Source organism: Merops nubicus, unplaced genomic scaffold (assembly GCF_000691845.1).
Source record: "Merops nubicus isolate BGI_N331 unplaced genomic scaffold, ASM69184v1 scaffold19865, whole genome shotgun sequence".
Lineage (NCBI taxonomy): Eukaryota > Metazoa > Chordata > Aves > Coraciiformes > Meropidae > Merops > Merops nubicus.
The window spans coordinates 11,318-32,211 of NW_008609182.1; the positions used below are offsets into that span (position 1 = coordinate 11,318).

Consider the following 20,894-nt stretch of genomic DNA (forward strand, 5'->3'; position numbering starts at 1 on the left):
CAGTTGAAATCTACAAAGGTGCTTATATTGGATCCCATTGGAGAGAAAATACTGCTAAGCCTTTCAAGAGGAAGTAGATTTCTAAAGAAAATTTCTTGATCTGAAACAGAATTTTGTTCACTTTCAGAACATGCTGCAAGTTTAGCTCTATAAGAGAAATATCCTGAATGGATGTTAACCTTTTGGTGTTCATTGATCAACAGCTGGTAGTATGAAGGACAGCAGATTTGATCGTGGTACAGAAAAGAGCAATTAGAGTGATCAGTGATGGAGCAACTACCTTGAGGAGAGACTAAGAAGGCTAAGAGTCTTGAAGAAGTAGAGAAGGCTGGGGGCTGTTGCTATTTGTAAAGCAAGCATGAAGGTGGTGGATAAGTTGAAAGCAATAGTTGTCCACCAGAATTCTTTAGACTTGGATTAGCAAGCATTCACTGTAGCTCATAGATTAGTTTAAATAGAACAAGTATTTCTTTAAGTAGCAGGTAGAGAGCTGCTGCTGCAGGAGTTCTGGAGGCAGAGTATCAGCAGGTTTGAAAAGGTATTAGAACAATTCTTATACAACAAGCCCATAAATAAATAGTGACAGGAACAACCGAGGCTGTAGCTCCAACATCCTTGCTGTTAGCCATGTGGATTCTGAGAATTTAAAAGGGATTGTGGTGAAGAACCAGGCTGCTGTGTCCTTGCAGAGTGGTAACTTCTGTTAAAACCATCAGAGACAAAAAGTGGGTGTCATGCAGAAGATAATTTCTTGTATTTGCTGTTTCCCTGTTTTGCAATTTACTCTTTATTTGTAAAGAATCACTTTTCCTATGCAAACTACACTGTTTTATTTTTATCTGAGCTATCCTGAACTGATACAATTTCTTTTTCATGTTTTACAGTGAATAATCCTATACCTTCCAACCTGAAGTCAGAAGCTAAAAAAGCAGCTAAAATATTACGAGAATTTACAGAAATAACTTCCAGAAATGGACCTGATAAAATCATACCTCGTGAGTAAAGAAAAAAGTTTTGTTTCAGCTAAAACCTCCAGCACTCCCCTGTGTTGCAATTCTACTCTTTATACCAATTCCCTGTTTTCACTGACCATAACTTAGGAATGAGGATCCTGGGGTGCCATAACTTTTGTGAAAAAGGTTTTGAAAGTGAAGGGGTTCAGTTTGCTGTATTCTAGGCAGACATTACTTACTAGCAGAGATTTTTTTCATGGTTACAGCCACAGGAAGGCTTCCCTCTGGGGTGGATGGACCATCTTGTGCTCATCTTGTGATGTCTGTTCTTAAGGGAGAACCTGGAATAGTAGCTCTAGTTGTTGAATATCTGTGCTTATTAGAATTAGCTAGTATAAGATGAGTTGAAGGAAAGAGATCAGGATGCATTTCTCCTTTGATATTGATTAAGCACTCCTATTTGCTGTTCTCTTTATTTTTCCAGTTGTTATTCTGTGTTTCTCCTAGTGTCTTCCTTCATCCTGTGTCGCTGGTTGTGGCTTTGAATTTGTAATTGTTATGTTCCAGAAGGTCTGTAATAAGACCTGTGGGATGATGACACTTTATTTGCCACAAACTCTGTCTAATGAGAGAAGCTGATTAGGCAGCTGTGTGTAGCTGTGATTTAAATTCAGACTCCTCTTCTTCAAAACCCTGTGGAAATGTGGATATCAACTATTCACTGCCTCTTCATCTCGCTAGGGGTACTCACACACAAAGTTCATGGCAATAAGCAATATAATTCTGCATGAGCTGACCAGGATAGGTGAAGCAGATGTGGCAGTGCAGAGATCCATGCAGGCTAACATGACCTGTGGCTGGCTTTGTGGTTAGCTGTGGAGTGGATGCTTCATTACCAGTTCAGCTTTTTTTGCAGTTTTCCTTAAGCTTTTGCTTTGATTATTTGACTGTTATGTGTTCAAAATTCATAAATGTAAAGTTGTGATTTCCTCTTCTCTTAGAGCTTCTCTTACAAGATCTTGAATAAGTGATTTTTCTGTTTCAGCTCATGTCATAGCTAAAGCCAAAGGCCTTGCAGTTCTGTCTGTTATCAAAGCTGGATTTTTGGTGACTGCTCGAGGTGGAAGTGGAATTGTATTAGCTCGTCTTCCGAATGGAAGTAAGCGGGTATTTTTCTTTTGTGTTTTATGGGAGAATTCAAAGAAAAAATATTGTTTTTTTCTTCATTCTTTCTTTTCATAGCATAAAACATGAGATGTGTTAGGATTTAAGTCAGCAGGTGACAACGTTTGGTTTAAAAGCTACTTTCAAAATTTTGTACCTACTTTGAACCAGATGCAAATGCTTTCAGTATTTTTGTGGAAAAGGATGAAATATAAAAGCATATAGTTTAAACCTCATTAGAATAATTAATTCTATCCAGTTATAGACAACTGTATGATAAATCATTTGTAAAAAAGATTTCTTTAAAACACGACTTTGTATTTCTTAAATTTCTTCCTGTGGGATAAACCAGTATAGTTATGTGATTTTGTGGTAGTGGTTTTGAACATAGCTTTATATAGAGAATTGATTAGCGTTTTTTAACTATAATAATAATAAAATTGTTTCTCGTGATGTGGAAAAAAATTCTGTAAATTTGTCTTGTTTCGCATGACAGCTTGGTCTGCTCCTTCTGCAATTGGAATTGCTGGCCTTGGTGGTGGATTTGAAATTGGAATTGAGGTATAATTTTACATTTGAAATACTTGGTAACTTTTTTTTGCAAGAAATTAAAATGCATTGATAAAGATCTAAATGTTGGTGAGCTAGTAGTACCTAATTTTCTGTGTAAAGAAGATATTACAAAAGTCATTTATACAAGGCAAACAATCCTATAAGTGTAATTTCCTAGAGAGATTTAATGAAAAAAAGTGGTATAACAGCTATTTCCTTCATTTCTTACTTCTAGCAGACTGAATTTTTCCCTTATGGAAAGTGTCATTTCAGTGTTCACTGATAATTCATACTTGTTCATACAAGCAAATTTGAGTTGAGTAAAGGTGTCCTGTACTCAATACTATATCAAATACTTTGGTAAAAAGCACAAGGATTCCATTTGGCAGGAAATAGTGAAAGGAACTGAAGATGGAGTAAAATAGAACCTAGATAATATTACAGTACTTCATGCATTTCCCACTCAAATTTGTGATTACTGACTTCACCCTTCAGTTTGGGAGCACCAAAGCTGGTGGTGCCTCCTCTGCAGAAACGAGCCTGTTTCCAGCCAGCAAAAGTGGTTAAGTAAGGGACTCTCAGCCTGCTCAGAGAAGTCCCATTGACCTCAGCCCTAACAGCACTCTGCTCCTGCTTCCCACCTCTTCTTCCTCGCAGCTCTTTCACCCTTGTTTTTTTCTGTCCTCCTTTTTTCTCACCCTAGCCTCCAGTCCTGTCCTTTTCTTTCTGTTTAGCTTGTGTTCTGCTGATTCCCAAAGAAAATCACAAGGTAACAGTATGCTGTCAACTAGATCTCTGGCTATGGGCATTCTGCTCTTCAGAAGAATCCATGCATAGCTGATTTGGGTGGTCCATGCCAGCCCCCAGTGTGTGTCCTACAGCCAACCAGCTGTCCTTGTCCTGACAGCCTGTCAGCCTGCGCTCACATGATGAGCAACAGATCCATATTTTATTGTAGCCTCATTGTTCACTGTGTGATCTCAGGCATTATTACTGTATGCTTTTTAAAGGATACTGTGAATACAAAATTACTGATTTTTGTAAGGGTTTCTCTATGGTTTTCATAACTACAGGATCTGAATGCTTAATAAAACATTGAATTTGAGTCCTGGTGTTTGATTTTCAGTTTGTTGTTGTTTTGGGGTTTTTTTGTTTGGTTGTTTTTTTTCTTTCTTTTATGTCAATGAAACAGACTCTTCACGTCCTTTGATGGATTTATGAAATTTTTCCTTTAATCATCTCCATCTGATATTTTAGATAATGTAACCATTTGCTGTTGATACTTTACTCAAATAATTTCAATACAGAAACTGTTTCTGAGAGGGCATTTTTTTCTGAGCAATATTGTGCCCTTCATTTGAAATTTTAGTCAGCTTACACAATACTGTTTCCTTACTGGCATTATTACAACACAATCTTATTTATTTCTTCTAGAGAAGGATTGCTATTCAGAAATACCTAAGTGGCTTAGGAGCCCAGAGTCCAATTTCAGCATTCTTTTAGTCATATATATAAGCTTAAACTTTGTAGAAATTGGTTGGATTTTATTCCCATAGGAGAGATTATAGTTGGTGTAGTTGTAGTGGTACTTACTGGGTGGTTTTAACCAACAAGAAGGAAATCACAGGCTTCAGAAGTCATAGTGAACAACTTGGTACCTCAAATAAAAGTCCAATTTTAAAATTAATCTAAATGCTTTCCTTGAAGGTTTTCTTGCTGTGGATTCATTTTGTTTTAGCTGTAGATTCATCCTCTTAATGGGTGAGAGGAGGTAGCAGCATCCTGAATGACACAGTCTTACCATCCCTGGATGATTCAGAAACTTCTCATGTCAGCCATCTTTTGTTCAGGGTGGGGTAGAGGTTACCAGGGGGCTAATAACAAAGGCCTCTTACGCTGTGTGTAATGCTTCTGGGCCAGCCTTGTTTTGCAAATAATCTGGTATCTCCTCTTGTATTCCCTGCTGTCACTGTTTGGAATTTGGGTAAGTTGAAAGTTTTTTCTGAACCTGGCTTTCAGTCAAGTCCATCAGATGAAAGATCAGGCACAGTAATCCTTGGGTAAAGAGATCTGTGGAAAAGATAAAACCATCACAGTAAGGTACAACAGTGTAATCTACTCTGTTGAACAGCCTGGTACTGCTGCAGTGTTTGTTTTATAACACATGTAGTGTGTTTAGTGAGCTTTCAGGTAGGACAGAGTGAGCTTTATAGGATCATGCTTTGAAAGACTTTTCCTTCTTTAAAATGCTTCCTGGTTTGGGGGAAGAGTTCTAGGAGTCTTTTATTGAAATTTGTTAAATTAAAGAGGATTACACTTTTACAGTACTGATGGTAATAGACATCAATTTAAATAGTAGTTCTTTGACACATCCATTTTATGTCACGATCCATGCAAATGAAGTCTTCTAAAAATAGTGATTTTCTTCTTTTCTATTTTCATTTTGTATTTGAATCTTTCAGAAATACTTTCAATTTCTTCAGTTATGTGGTTTAATAGCTTCTTGAAGAAACTGGGTACATCCCATGTATTCAAGTATTTAAAAATTAAATATTAATTAATACTTATATATACATTTTCATATATATATTAAACCCCAGATTTTCTGTCAAGAAGGCGAAATTTTGCCATAATGGGAAAACTTGTATCCTTTTTGCTTTTTATTCTTTGGACAGTAATTTTTGTTTACTAAGTTCTGTCTTGTTATTAATTCAGTTGTGGAAGGATCAAAATTATTTCCTTAATCTGATCACTCTTCACATCTGAAAATGCCTTCATAATTATTTGTAAAAGCCATAGAAGAAAAAAGCCGTTAAAAAGCCTTAGAAACAGCCATATGTGTTTCTGTTACAGCTATTGTTTATCACATACTGACCATGTCAGCACTTGAGAAAAAATCAGTCAAATTTGATTTTTAAAGTATGTGAAAGGATTTTAGTTTCAAAATACCTTACAGAAAAAGAATCAACTTCATGTTGAAAACTCCTTCAGAATAATCCTGTACAAGAAAGGAGGCGATTCTTTGAGAGAACAAGAGATTCTCATGTGAGTTAAAACCTTGGTAAATCTGAAGCTAGTTTTTCATCAGCAGAAGGGAATATTTTAGATACTCCAGCTGTTTTTCTGTAAAATGGCAGGTTCTTCTCTGGTGCTTTAACTTTAACTTTCTTCTTAAAAAAGTATAGTATTTTTATTTGATATTTTATAGGTTTCAGACTTAGTGATAATATTGAACCATGAAAGAGCAGTAGAAGCTTTTGCCAAAGGAGGGAATCTTACACTTGGAGGAAATCTTACTGTAGCAATTGGACCTCTGGGAAGGTAAAACACTTTCCTAGTATGGGATAGATTTAAATATGGGGTGGAGTTAAATATTAAGAGAGTTTTTCAAGGTATATATAAACATTGGTGTGGCTTTTATTTATATGTCACAAAACAACCTGGGCAACTTGTACGTTGACTGGAACATACTGTTCTTGTAGCATTACAGCTTTTCAGACAATTGTTGCTTGCTTTTTTTTTCCTTTCCTGATAAAGGCATTTATTGGTAGAAGGAAAGCATTCTGAGATTTATTTGGAGACTGCTTGGCTAGGCTCAATAAAAGAGCATGGGTGCTACCATGCCCAACTGAATTATTATTTTCATCAACCTATAAGTCTGTGCTTTCTGTCACCACAGATTTGCCTGACAGTAAATAAAAAATACACCACATAATTACTTCTTATCCTTAAGTGGTAAAACCAGCTTACTTTGAAGGATGAGATGATATAATTGCAGAATAATTTAACCTTGCAAGATCTCTACTCCAACCTTTTGCTCAAAGCAAGGTCTGTTATGACTTCAGATCAGGTTGCTCAGCCCTTTGTTCCAGTTGGGTCTTAAAAATCTCCAAAGATGGAAACTGCTCTGGGCAACCCACTCTACTCTTCAGCTGTCCCTCATGGTGAAAAGTTTTACCTCAAGTCCAGTCAAAACATTTCTTGTTTCAGTTTATGTCCATAGCTTTTTATCCTTCCACCATATACTGTTATAAAGAGCCTGGCTTCATTGCCTCGTCATAGACGCTTGAAAGCTGCCATTAGGTTCCCCTAAGTCTTCTCCAGGTTTACCAAGGCCAGTTGCCCCAGACATGTCATGGGATATGTGTCTCCTTATGCCTTGTTGGTTTTTTTTTTATTGTGAAGTTTTTACTGACAATTTTTCATCTTTTCTGACAAAATAAAAGGATAAGGTGATACCTGTTCCACAGATGAGGGAGATCTGTGGATCAAGGGAGGGCAGTGAATGTCATCTGCCTTGCAAAACCATTCAGTATGTTGTCCTGCAACATCTCTGTGTCCAAGCTGGGACATTGTGACCTAGGTGTCAGGGTGGGACAGACTTGGCAAAGAGATGAAAAACCAGATCATCAGGGTTGAAGAATAGTGGTAAATGATTCATGTTGTACTCAGATGCCAGGTTTCTGTGGAATTCCTCAGGATACTCATCTGGGACCTTCTCTGCTTGATATATTTATCAGTGGCCTGCAGGAGCAGGCCTCAACTTTTCAAATTTGTGGGCAACACCAAACCAGCCAGTACACTTTAGGGTAGGGCTGCCATTCAGTGCAATGGAACTAGAGAGTATAGAGAGAAAATCCAACAGGAGATCTCATGCAAAGTTCTGCACCCTTGCTTGGATGAGTCCTGTGCAGTTATGTAGGCAGTGCCTGCCAGGCTGGATAGCTGGCTGGTTGAGAAGATGCTGGGGTGCTAGTAGACAGGAAGCCGAGCCAGCAGGGCATCCTGACAGCGAAGGCAGTTAAGGGTGTAGGGGGCTGCATCAACAGAGCTGTAACCAGTAGGCAAAGGAAATTATTGTTCTGCTTTACTTGACACTTCATAGACTGTGCGTAGAATATTGTGTCCAGTTTCAGCCCTGCAGTACAAGAAAAATACTTGAGTGTGTGCAGTGAATGGCTACCAAGATGTCCAGGGACATGGAGCATTTGAATGATGAGGCTGTGGGAGCTCAGCTTATTTAATCTAGAGGAGAGAAGACCTTGAGGTCTTCTAAGAGTCTGCATTCCCAACAGGATCACCAGGAAGACAGACCCCAGTTCTTTACTGAGGTGCATGGCAAGACAGTGAGAATTGGTAGTCATAAATTGAAACAAGGAAGGTTCTGACTGGCTATGAGGAAAAAAAAAAAAAAAAAAAAAAAATCTAATGTATTAAGTACTGATACAGGTTGCTCAGAGTGTCTGTGGAATCTATATCTTTGGAAGTCTTCAAAAACTGGCTAGGAAAAGCCCAGAGCAGTCTGATCTCAATTTGATGTTGTTTGCTCCATTTTGAGCAGGAGGTTGAACTTGGCTGGCTGGCTGAGGCATGTTCAAACCTAAAGTACAATGTGATCCTGTATAGGACAAAAATTATAATCTTCCAATTCTATTGAGGGCTAATAAAGCCTTACTTGAAATATTTTCTGCATGTTTGGGCACCATAAAATCAAGGAGCATTTGGATATATTGAATAGAATTCCAAGTTACCACAATCCTAACTGGATAATTTTAAAATATTATTAAAACATGGGTTAATCATTTTGAGACTTCTGAATGCAAGAGGAAGTCTAACGTGGAGCGTTCTCATGAGGCAACATTGTTCTGTGCTTCAGAGGAAACTTTACCAAACAGCCTAATTACTTGGTACTGGATTCTGTCTCAAATAAGAACTGAAAACATGTTTCAAGTCTGGCCCACTGGAATGTATTCAACAGAGTTTGTAAGAACAGAGGGAAGCAAAATTCTTGCTGTCTTTTGATAGAATTAAAATAAAGACAATTGCTGTTCATGTTGCAAAGTCATATTTAAGACTGTCAACCAAAACTTTTTTCTTTCTAGAAACTTGGAAGGGGATGTTGCCCTGAGAAGCTCTGCTGCTGTCTATACCTACTGCAAGTCTCGGGGGCTGTTTGCGGGGGTATCTCTGGAAGGAACCTGCTTGATTGAAAGGAAAGAAACAAATCGCAAGTAAGTTCTCTTCAAATCTAGCAGATTCAGTGAAGGCATAGTGCCAGACTGAACTAGGATATATTCCATTTTGAAAGAGTTTGTTGTGAGAACACACTGTGTTGACTTTTAGGGTTTCTTTAATTTAGACATGTTGCAGTGGGTATTGAGATGACGCTGAATGTTTAGAGATTATATATCTGTGACAGGTTGACCTTGGGTAGCCACTTGAGGTGCCAACTAAGCTGCTGTGTCACTCCCCCTCCTGGACAAGGCGGGAGGAGGAAAAAAATATAAGCTCATGAGTTGAGATAAAGGCACTTACCAACTACTGTCTCAGGAAAAAAAACAAACATTACTTGGGGAAATTAATGTAATTTATTGTAGCTAATAAGAGAATTGGATAATGAGAAATAAGAACAAATATTTAAAATAACACCTTACCCCACCCTTCTTATCTTCCTGAGCTCAACTTCACTCACAGCTTCTCTACCTCCACCCTCTGAGCAACACAAGGGAAATGAGGAATGGGGGTTGCAGTCATGTTTTCAGACGTGGCCTCTCCTGCTTCATCCTCCTTACATTCTGCCCCTGCTCCAGCATGGAGCCCCTCCCATGGGAAGCAGTCCTTCACAAACTTCTCCAGCATGACTCCTTCCCATGGGTTGTAGTTCTTCATGAACTGCTGTAGCATGGGTCCTTTCCACAGGGTGTAGTCCTTCAGGAACAGACTGCTGACAGAAAACCTGTTGCTGTGTGGGCTCCTCTCCGCTGGTCCACAGGTCCTCCCCAGAGCATGCTCCAGTGCAGGCTTCCCACAGGATCACATCCTCCTTCAGACATGTCTGCCTGCTCCAGTGTGGGGTCCTCCATCAGCTGCAGGAGGATATCTGCTCCACCATTAACCTCCATGGGCTGCAGAGGGACTATTTGCCTCACCATTGTCTTCACCACAGACTGCAGAGTAATCTCTACAAGAGCACCTGGAGCACCCTCTTCTCCTCCTCCTTCACTGACCTTACTGTTTGCAGGCTTGTTTCTCTCACACATTCTCACTCCTCTCAGTTGCTGTTGTGCAGGGGTTTTTTACCCTTCTTAAATAGGTTATCACAGAGGTGCTACCACCGTTGCTGATGGTCTTGGCCTTGGCCAGCGGCGAGTTTGTCTTGAAGCCATCTGGCATTGGCTCCCTCAGATCCTGGGGAAGCTTCTAGCAGCTTCTTACAGAAGCCACCCCTGCAGCACCACCCCTTACCAAAATCTTGCCATCTAAACCCAGAACAATATTGTAGGAGATAGGTATTGAGAAATTTTACTGTATAATGAGAAATCTTTTTTGGAGTACTTGAAACAAAAACAAATCTGGTTTCCAGTGCCACTGAAGTTGAGAAAATATCCAGCTTATGGAATTCTGCTTCCTTTGTGCAGCCTGTTAAGTTTAGAATCCAAGGAACCTCCGAGTGTCTTGCACTTATATGTTCTGTTTTTATGAAAATTGGATTCTACGAATATCAGCAACACTGATTTTAATTACAGCATGTCGGTAACTTTTAGCTTTCTTGACTCGTAAAATTGAGGTTCCAGTATTTCCATTAAGGAATTTTACTACATCATTAAGGAGCCTATTACACTGTTCTGCCAAGTGGTGTGTTTATCTTCAGTTTGCTGTGTGATTTGCTTTCAAATGTTCTAGCTGATGCATACTGTGTGACCAGGAACAAAGTATTACTGGTGAGGAACATTTTGAAATAAGGTGGTAGGTTGGCATTCAAGTTTGCTACAATTAATTATCATTCCAGATTTACAGTGTTGAGCTAGTTCTGTCATTTCTCACTAGATGATCAGTCAGAGAAATGCAGGGCCAGGGATAGAACATTTGCACGAGATAAATTTATCCAGACACTGAAATGTAATGATGATCAAACATTTGGCATCTTTTCTTTTTTATCAGGTTTTATGGGCAGGATATTCGTGCTAGTGCCATCTTGCTTGGTGATGTGCCTTTTCCTTCTCAAGCAGAAGACCTTTATGAAACCTTAGCATCCTTCACTGAAGTATATGAAAATGAAGAGCAAAAAAATAATCCAGGAAAATCTGTAAGGGAACAAAGAAGGGTTTGTGCACCTCTTTTTCACATAGTTTTTTCGGTTCCTGAACTGTTCATAGTCAGTGGTAATGTTGATGTTCATGTGACATTCTTTACTTCTTTCTTGGATGCTTAAAGGTGTAACACGTTGTAGATGCTGCATGTCAGTAATACATTTGTTCAGGTATTACCCAGATAGTTTCTTCTGGGTAAGAACATTGCTGGTTTTGTTTTGCATCCTCCAAAATAACAAAACATATCCTTATTTCTATAACAGTGTATAATCAAATTTGAGGTGGTGATTCAAAAACTTTAACTATTTCTGATCAAGTTAATCTGCAAATAAGAAACATATTAGGTTTCATGGGGATGCTCTGTTCCTTTGTTTTCAGTTTCACCCAAAAATACCTCTAGGCTCTGAAGTTACAATCTGCTTCCAGGTGTCATGCAACTTCTAATAAAAATTTGTATGTTTTAGGTAAATGACCCACCTACTAGACCATCATCAAGACCAGAGCCACCTAAACCCACTGTTAGACCAACACCACCAGGTTAAAAACATTTTGATAATGATTAATTTATTCTCTATAAAATCACAACATTAAAGCTAATGAATGTTATGAAATTATTGTAGTAGTAGCTACCTCTGTAAAAATATCTTGTTAATACTTTTCCTTGAGCAAACCCTGAAAGCATCTTGGGATAGTGCCAGCAGCGATAAAAGGAAAAGGTTTTGTTTGTTTTCTGTTAGCAGACTTTTCTCTCTGACAGATTTGCTATAGAAACAGTGTTTGTATGGTTACAGAAGCATGCAGCAGTGCCAAGGAGGCATTCCTGTTTATTGGATACATAGAAGCCTCGTGGTACAATGAACCTCCTTAGTAAAAGAACAGTCCTACTCGAAACTGCTAGTCCTGCTTCTAGAAACTTCTGGTTTCTAAAAAAAAACCCCTTAGTTTCTTTTTTAGTTTGTCATTACCTTTTAATAGGTAGAGGTCTCACAATAGAGCAGAATAGGCAGAGTTTTGGCTCTACAGGTTTGTCTACCAAAGTGCTCGCATTGAAAGTAAGGCTTTACTGTTCAGCTCCTGTTGTCATTTCATTTATTTCTCTGGACAAGGATATAATGCAAGGTCCTTATTACTTTCTTCTGTACTGCTCCTTAGGTAACTGCAACCATTTTATGTTTTCTCTTTTCAGCTAAAAAGAATACAAACAGACTTTATCCTGAACTTCCAAGTGATTATGGTTCTGTGGGTAAGTACTAAGTTTACACGTATTTTGTTAATGCAGTGTGGAATCTGAGAAGTCCTAAAAGTACTTTCAAGGTCATCTAACAATATCTAGCTATACGTATTTTTATTTATTGTTCATGTGTTAAAATGAGATTCAGGTCTTGTATATTCTCCTTGAAAATATTTCATAAATATGAATCTTATTTCCTGGCTTTACATTCCGAGAACGATGCTCTTCTGAACAACAGAAGTTCTCTTGCTTTATTCAGTGAGCTTGAAAAATGCACTGGAAGTAGTAAAACTGTTTTACATTACCACCTAATTGAAGTGAAAAAGAAAGCTGATATAACAAGCTTGTGTCCAAGTCCTTATGTAAGGTACTGTATCTCCTGTTTTAATTAAAAGTGCTTCCACAGGTCATATCTGATGATACTGGCGTAAACACAGATTTCCATTGCAGTTATACTCCTTGAGGTTTTTTTATCAAGTAATATAACCTATTTCAAATGCAAGAAGAATGTTAAATGAAAAACTTGTTTTTCTAAACTGATAATGTAATCCTTGAACTCAGATGCAAGTAGATTGTTTTCATGTAACTGAATAATACTTAAGGTAATGCGTTGAGTTATAAAATAAGGTTCAGTAATGCTTTAAACCATTTCTAGAAACTTGGAAATACCACAAATCTTATTTTAAAAACATAATAATTTGCAGAGTCCTTTGCAGTTTTCAAAAAAAGTGATGGCATTATACTTCAAAGATACTACTTGATTGCTGCTCTGTTCTGATCCTCTTTAAGTTTAAATCAGATTCAGCTCTAACGGAAGAATCTTACTCTATGATATTTCCAACATAACTCTTGAACTGTGGGGACTATCATCTGGAAACTTGTGATCTGTCAGGAAAAAAAAATTATCAAGCTAAATTATTATCAAGCTAAAATCAAGCTTGATTATAGATCACAATGGAATGTCTGTTTCAGGCAGAGTATTATGCTTTAACATAGTATTTAAACTTTGTTGTTTGAAGGCCAAAATCCTGACTGTATTTTCCATTTCTCGGTTCATGTCATTAGAGATTTTTCACTAAACTGTAGGATAAATTATATGTGTCATTTTCTTTACGTTCTCCATATCTTCTTTCCATACATGCTGTTAATGTACGTGTCTGTTGAGGGGACCAGCACAGGAGGATCTTAAGCTGGGCTGTTGATGTGACTTCTGCAGATCAGAGCCCTCCCAAGAATCAGCATTTGCTGTTGCACTGTAGGACTTTTACCAGGAAAAAAGTGATGACTCTCATGATCTGTACTTAGTAGCTGTTTATCCAAAAAGAAAGAAAAGTTTATCTCCTGGCTATTAAAATTAAACTTTCCCAGCATTAAAAAAAAAAAAAAAACTGGCCAGCTGAGAAGAGGTTCTAAAGCAGTAGGACAAAATTGTACACAGGTTTGTTGTATTAAAGGGAGTGTTTTTCCATTCAGGTCCAAGTGACAAGGTAAAAATCTTCCAGAGCCATCTGTTGATGGCTTCTAAGAGACTGAAATCAACATGTAGACTTAATCGGTGTACTACTGAGGATTTCTAACAGTTTCTAGAAATACACAAGCATATCTATAAGGAGTGCAAGAGGCAGTAAGATCTTGTGTAAATGACACTTCCTGCAACAGATGTTGTCTCATGGTGAATTTTTGTTTATCTTACGAGCTCGGCATGGTGTATTTTGCTTTCTGTTGCAGATAGTATTTCCATAGGTAACAATTCAAATGCTAGCTGAATTCACAGAAGTTGTGTATGTTTCTAAAGGCTAAAGGATTGTTCTTATCACAGGAAAAAATCAAGGCTGAAGTCAATTCCCCTGAGTGTGTAAATACTATAGTTTATATTCATTTTGATGGGATGCTGGAAAAGAGTTGCAGTCCTTTTCACATAAGTAACAAAGGGTGTATTAATGCTGGGTGATGGAATAGAAGGAGCCTTAAGGCCATGCCTCCTGTCAATAATAATCTCTTCCTGTTTATAACACAGATGATTTCAACAGAGCTGCCTAGCAGCTATAGCTCATACTAGCCAATCTTACTTTCAGGATTAGTTGCTGCAACGGATGTTCTACAGTGATCTGAAAAAAACCCTTCAACATTTTTTTCATCTTTCTAGTTTGAAAAAAAAAAAAGGGTTTAGATAACTAGTAGAAGACTTCATGAAACTAATCTGTAGAAAGATACATTTTAGGTATAATGGCTGCTGCAGGGATAGGTTTTGATGTTGAGCAGCAAGTTTGGCTGGGTTGCCAGTAGTAAGGAGTTGCTTTTGGGCAGGGAGCAGGAGGTTGGCATTAGAAAGGTTGAAACATTAATTCTTCTCATTAGATGGAAGAACTGGACTTGTGGATGAAACATTTTTAATTATTTTATGTGGGCCTGAATTATCTAGATAAGTAATGTAATATAACCTATTTCAAATGCAAGAAGAATGTTAAATGAAAAACTTGTTTTTCTAAACTGATAATGTAATCCTTGAACTCAGATGCAAGTAGATTGTTTTCATGTAACTGAATAATACTTAAGGTAATGCGTTGAGTTATAAAATAAGGTTCAGTAATGCTTTAAACCATTTCTAGAAACTTGGAAATACCACAAATCTTATTTTAAAAACATAATAATTTGCAGTGTCCTTTGCAATTTAAAAAAAAAAAAAATAGCTGATACAGTTACTGTGATTCATTGAAGCTTCTATAGTAGTAGAGTTTTTTCTGGAGGCTGTTCAGTTAAAGAAATTAGATTCAGATTTGCTTATGAGTATGCAAGTTCATGCCTCCTCCCTTACTAGAATTAGGGATTTGAAGCTTGATTTTTCTACTTGTCCTCTCTATGTTGTACAATCTAATAAAAAGACTGACTGATCCATACAAGCTTTACTTTATCTGGACAGAAGGTTTCTACAGAGTTCTGTACCACATCTGTAATTTAAATGACCTGTCGTTCCTTAGTAGATTACTTGGACATTGTAAAATGAATAACTTAAAATTACCAAGATGCTGAAACAATTAAGGGACAGACTTGAGGCAGGAATAGGGACGAAAACACAAAAAACCTTTTTCCTTCCAAACAGTGTTCTTTCACTATTCATTTACAGTTAGCAAAAATCATTGTGGGCTTGGTTCCTCTGGCCTCAAAGATGCCCACTTGCTTAGTGTTTCATTCTGCCTCAGCTCGGTAGCGTGTTCCCTTTCAGGAATGTTTATGAACAAGGGACTGGGTCTCTGATACTATGAGACAAAATGCTCATTGTAAACACAGAAGCAGTTATTTTTTTAACAGTGTATTTTTTCATAATTTAGAGAAAGTAATGATGCTGTTTACATCTGTTAAGCAGTCATATAATTTGCTTAAGAAACTCATAAGAGCTTGTGCCTGTAAAGCCTGTTCAAAATTCTTTTAAATTTCTCTTCAAAATGCTGTCTGTATTACCTTCCACAACTACTTGAACTAAATATTTATAAATTCAGTTCTATCTTAGGGAAAATGTGTGCCCTCTTCTCTTGATTTTTTTGAACAGAATAAATTACTTACCTGCAGACGTTGAACCCTTGTGACTATTGTGCATAAATCATCACACCCAAGCTTGATTACAATAAAACTTTTTTTGAAAAAAAAAAAAATTACTGCAACTAGTTTTTTTAGCAGCAACTTTTCACTTTGAAAATAATACGAAAATATTGAGAGATTGTTGCTGCTCCATTAGGCATGTATTTGTGTTCTTACATTATAGTAGTACTATTTCAAGCCTACTGATGAAGATACAGAGGCAGATGAGAAATTTTTCAATGTTTTTAAGCAGCTAGAAAAAATGCTCCTTCCTTCAGTGAGGGTTTGAGTGATTTGTCCAACTCGTTATTAAAAATTCATGCCTTCCCAGATGGATTTTTCTGCAGCTTTTAGACAGTGGCGTTGGTGGCATTCTTCACTACACTGGAGAGCCCTTTCCTACCTAGAGGTTTTTTCTTGTTTCACTCTTGTTCCCTTTGAGACACTTGTGCTGTAATCAAATCACCTTTTGATCTTCCTTTATCTTTCTTTTGATAGCTAAACAGATTGATGAGCTCTTTGTCATAAGTCATTTTCTCTTTCCTTTCAAATTTTAAATAGTGCCACAAATAGCAAATTCTGAGATGTGAGCTCCCTGAGATCAATAGGATTTGCGCTCCCAAACGCCATAATGAATTTGAACTAAACTCCAGTCCTTACCATTTTTATTATAGTTTTATTCATTTTAACCTTCTTACTTACGTATTGCTACTCTATGTTGAAACAGTTGAGATGATATCCACCCTTTTTGATTAGGTAGTGCCATGAGGTTGTGTTAAGCTCAGTTTCTGTTAACTAAATCCCTCCCAGAGATGATGCTTTCCATGGTTACAGTTCTCCAGGAATCCGGTCTGGGCCAGTTTTTTACAATTTCAGAGATCTCTGGGGTTTTTCATGGTCTATGAATGCCAGACAGTGCAATAGATCTGTGAGAATTCCATGAGAGGTTTTCATGCCTCCTAAAATGTATTTTGTCAAGAAAATTTGACAGCCTGTATGTCTTTTTGTTGTTTGTTAGTATATTATGGATTTCTTTGTGGCCAGTTAACATATTTGTTAACTAAGCCAACACAATTATATGGACTAAGAATCCATAAAGTACTTCTGAGGTAAAAAGCTTTTTAAAAAAAAAAATTATTCTTGAAATAGGCCATCTTTTGATGAGCAATGTTTGACTTGGGGATTTTTACTGTAATTAAGACTAAAGAGCACAATAGTAAGTAAAAGCATTTCAACACTTTTGAAGCCAGTACCTCTGTAATCTCCTGCTAACTTTTTCCCCAGTGTAATGCCTGAATTATTGCTTTTCCGGTGTTGTCAGAAAGTGTATGCTTAAAGTCTGTCTTTCTAGCATATTGTCAATATTGCAATTTTTGCTTCTTCCTCTCTGTTCTGGATCAAGATGATATAAAATGGTGTCATCATTCTGAAGAAGAATTTGCCAACTTGGATTGTAGCTTAGCTTCTAGTTAAGTAAGATTATAAAATGGTTTTTGTACCATGCTGTCTCTGTAGACCTGGAAGGGAGAAAGTGTCCAAAACCTGTTGTTTCTAAGGATGGAGGAAGACTCCAGGGTTCACAGTGAAGAAAAAAAATGCGTTTTACTTTTGAACTGGAAGTGAAATTATCAATGGAAATATGATTTGTTACCATCCCTGAGACTCACTGATACTTCAGAAATGTTGGCTGTGAGTAATTTTCATAGGCATTAGACAGTACAAGTTTAAGTTTATTCATTAATGGGTGTATGAGAACTTGGAGATAGAATAATTTGCTCCACCTGATGGAGTGCTGATAAAGGAAGCTGTTCTTTCAGTTGAATTCCCATCTTTTCCTGTGATATTTCTGTACTCTTCTTACACCTTCTAGGTAAGGAAGTTAACTGGTTAATGAAATTGTTTTCCTGTTGTGTATCTTCAGCGAAGTGCAGTAGGAATTTTCTATGGTGAATAAAAGATACTGATTTCAGTAATTAGAGTGCAAACTGTATAAAATAATTATAATAAACTCAGGTAAAATCAGGTACATGCATATTCCTTTAGGTGCTGTGGATGTGTGCTGTGTATTTGGAACAGAAAAAAAAGTCACTTCTCATTCTTCGGTTCATAAATTATTCCTTTTCAAAGAAAGGCAGAGATTTGCTGTAGCATCAAATAGAACTATTTCACATTGTAAGCAAGAACACTCATCAATCTGTGCAGTAATCTGTTCCTTCTACACTATAATTTGAAGAGGAACTCTAGCAGATTATAAACTGTAAAATCACTAAGAGCTCAGAGCTGACTACCAGATACTTGTTTTAAGAATTTTGTACAAAATGAGATATATGATTTATCTGTCATAATCCTTCATGGCACTGCCTACTAATTTAGTAAACATGAAGAAGTTAACTCCCTGGAAAGTAAGTAAAGTACCTTTTTTGTTTGGTTGGTTTTAAGAGTTTTAGCTAAGCTTAGTCTATTTTTGTGGTTTTCGTGGCAAGGCTTCTGACATGTTTATATTTAGTTACCGGAAAAAGAAAACATCCATCTGGTGGTCCTCCAGAGTATTAATTTTCTTGCTATTATGAGCTCTTTCTTAATACAAACCAAACCCAGGAAATCCCAGGAAATTATTTTTGAGACTATTTTTATCCCTGATTCACTTTTACTCGGATCGTACTATTACTGTTGTGAATGTAATAAGTCAGATAATCAAGCTGCTTATGGCTTATGTTGTGGCAAGCTGAGAGGAAAATATGTAGCATCCAGGACTTCACTGGTCATCCAGAAACAAATAAATTACTGTGTATAATCACCTAACTCAAAATACAACAAGGCACAGAAAGATTGAGGTCAGACGTGCGAGGATGAAATTGGGGTGTTTCTGATATGTGCATGCACTGGCAGAGCTGTTATGCCACATATGAACCAGACATACTAGCACAGGGAACAGTGTTTTTTCTTGGCTTATTTTAATGGCCGGGAATAAAAATTAGGAAATTACAGCTAGTTCATAGCAAAATCTCAGTGCAATCTATGCTTAGTTTTTAAGTATAAAGCACCATTAAGGTGGTAATTCTCATTCACAACAGTTAAAATGGAGAACTGTTCACGTGAACATACAAATGTTGAATGGTATAGGTTAGTCTTTTGTCTGAGGCCCTTGTAAAACATTAAAAAGGCATTAAAGTTGTTTCAAAGCTGTGTACTGCATTAGATAGTATTTTCTTGCTGTATTGTTCAAGTAGCAGGACAAAAGCACGTTTGATTGCTTTCCTATCTGTTGACCTAGAAAAGCCCTTGGCAGTGTAAGAGTTCCTGCTTCATTAATACTACTAGAAGCCAAACAGGACTTATAAGTACCTCCAGGAAGTGATAGATATTCAGGGTTCCTACCCAGACTGCAGCAAAATGCCTGGTGCTTGATTCACTTGAGATGAAAACTAACATCAATCTAAGAAATGGAGATCGTTTTGCAGTAGCAGTAGGGTGTCACTTTCCAGATCCATCTCGATAATAGGACTAAGAAACGTAACTACATCTGAAAACTGCATGTTTGAGAACATCCTCTCTTCTGCATAGTCCCCAACACTCTTCTTGTCTCTGGTGAGAGGCAGGAAGGAGATGGGAAGGAACACTGGATATCTGTTCCTGGAAGGATACTGAACATCTACTTTATTAAATGCTAAGGAACCACATTAAATATAGTTTTCCATGAGCAGTAAGACGAAGTGCCATGGTTCCCCAAAAAGTGACATGTTCTCTGTCATGGAGGGACCTGAGGTCCTGTACCTGTCTTGGCTGTGCTAGTTCAGCTTTGCAGTGTGCAGATCAGTCAGCCCAATATTGCTGGTGGAACCAAGAAGGGCTTTAAGATTTTGAAGGAAAACTGTGAGTTCCTGAATAAAAAATAGGAGGCCTCACAAAAATAAATCAGTAAGGCAAACACTAATATAAACTAAATTAGTATGAGAAGTAACTGTTCTACAAAGGCTGTAATAATGTTTCTCCTTTTACCAAAAAGATACAGTTTCAAGAAACTGCTTAGCTGTTCATGAGGAGGTCTGATAAGGATTTTGTTGAGGCTTCTTTGATTATCTTCCACTGCATTTCTCTTTCTCATTGACAATTTTATTGCTGTGTTAGGCAACACTCACATACTCCTTTTCCAGTTGTTTCTTTAAGAAGTTCAACTGGAAACAACCTCTGCCCTTGTGGAAAGGAGGCAAGATATTATTAACTTGTTCATACACTGTGAGACGTGCACCCTCCCTTCCCCCTTTCCTCTCAGTGGTTCTTAGCAAATTCTTCTCTATTTAGCAAGGAAGTTGTGAAAAGAATATAAAAAGTAAGAAACTGAAAGATGGTAGATTTATACTAGATATAAAGAAGAAAGATTTTACCATGAGGGTGGTGGAACACAGGCACAGGTTACCCAGAGAGCTGGTAGATGCCCCATCCCTGGAAGCATTCAGGGTCAGGTTGGGCTCTGAGCAACCTGATCTAGTTAAAGATGTTGGACTAAATGACCTTTAAAGGTTCTTTCCAACCCAAAATGTTCTATGATTCTATGAAAGTAGAAAACTCTTCTATAAGGAAAAAAATAGAAGGGAAAAACTTTCTCTATTACAGAATGTCATGTATTGGTCCCTGACATAAGGTTCAAACTGTCTCTTCCTTACATCTTCCATCAGTTCTGCTGTTTGTCAACTACTGCGGAAGGATAAGGAAGAATTTGAGATGAGTTGTACAGCTGGTTATGGGGCAGCAGAGAAAGTCTGGAGATTCTGTTAAGGGAAAAATCTGCCCTCGTGTTAGTTGAACTTTGGGTGTATTGGTGGCTGAATCTTGTCTGTAAGCCAGAATTTCCTCATACTTGAACTAAGGGATATTTTTTCACAAATGTAGTTGCTGTAATGTTTTTCTCTTGAAGGAGCATCTACACATCCAATGTTTCACTTCACCTAAAAGCTTACGTCACATACATCATACCTAAAAGCATTGCATCACATTTGTAAAAATATGAAGAATGCTGTCAATGCCATTCTTAAATTGTAAATGGAAACTGCAGAACTGTTTGCTGTTTCGTTTCATGAACTTTATCAGAACTGTGTACTTTTTGGCCAGGCTGTTGTAATGAATATTCAGCAAAGGCTAGCTGTGCTAGCCTCAGAAGCATAATGTGAAGACAGGTTGGGTGATGGTGGCAGTCCAAGATGTTTCATCCTTATGAGGGTGGATGATGCAAGTTTCCAAGTTTGCCCTGACTGGTTTAGGCTCTAGTGGATGGGTCTGTGCTGTTCCTAGCTCTTAATGAAGTTGTAAAAAGAAGACTAGGGAAGGTGT

The 20,894-nt window shown here is 37.5% G+C and overlaps 1 protein-coding gene across 1 annotated transcript; it reads left to right on the forward strand.

Annotated features, from left to right (window-relative positions):
• Positions 1-884: 884 nt before the first annotated feature.
• SH3YL1 (SH3 and SYLF domain containing 1) lies at positions 885-12,002 on the forward strand (the record flags this gene model as incomplete). Its single annotated transcript, XM_008940524.1, has 8 exons — positions 885-995; positions 1,999-2,112; positions 2,614-2,678; positions 5,878-5,990; positions 8,552-8,680; positions 10,611-10,755; positions 11,224-11,296; positions 11,946-12,002. Coding segments are annotated over 8 exons (807 nt in total), but the record flags the coding sequence as incomplete, so codon positions are not given.
• Positions 12,003-20,894: the final 8,892 nt, after the last annotated feature.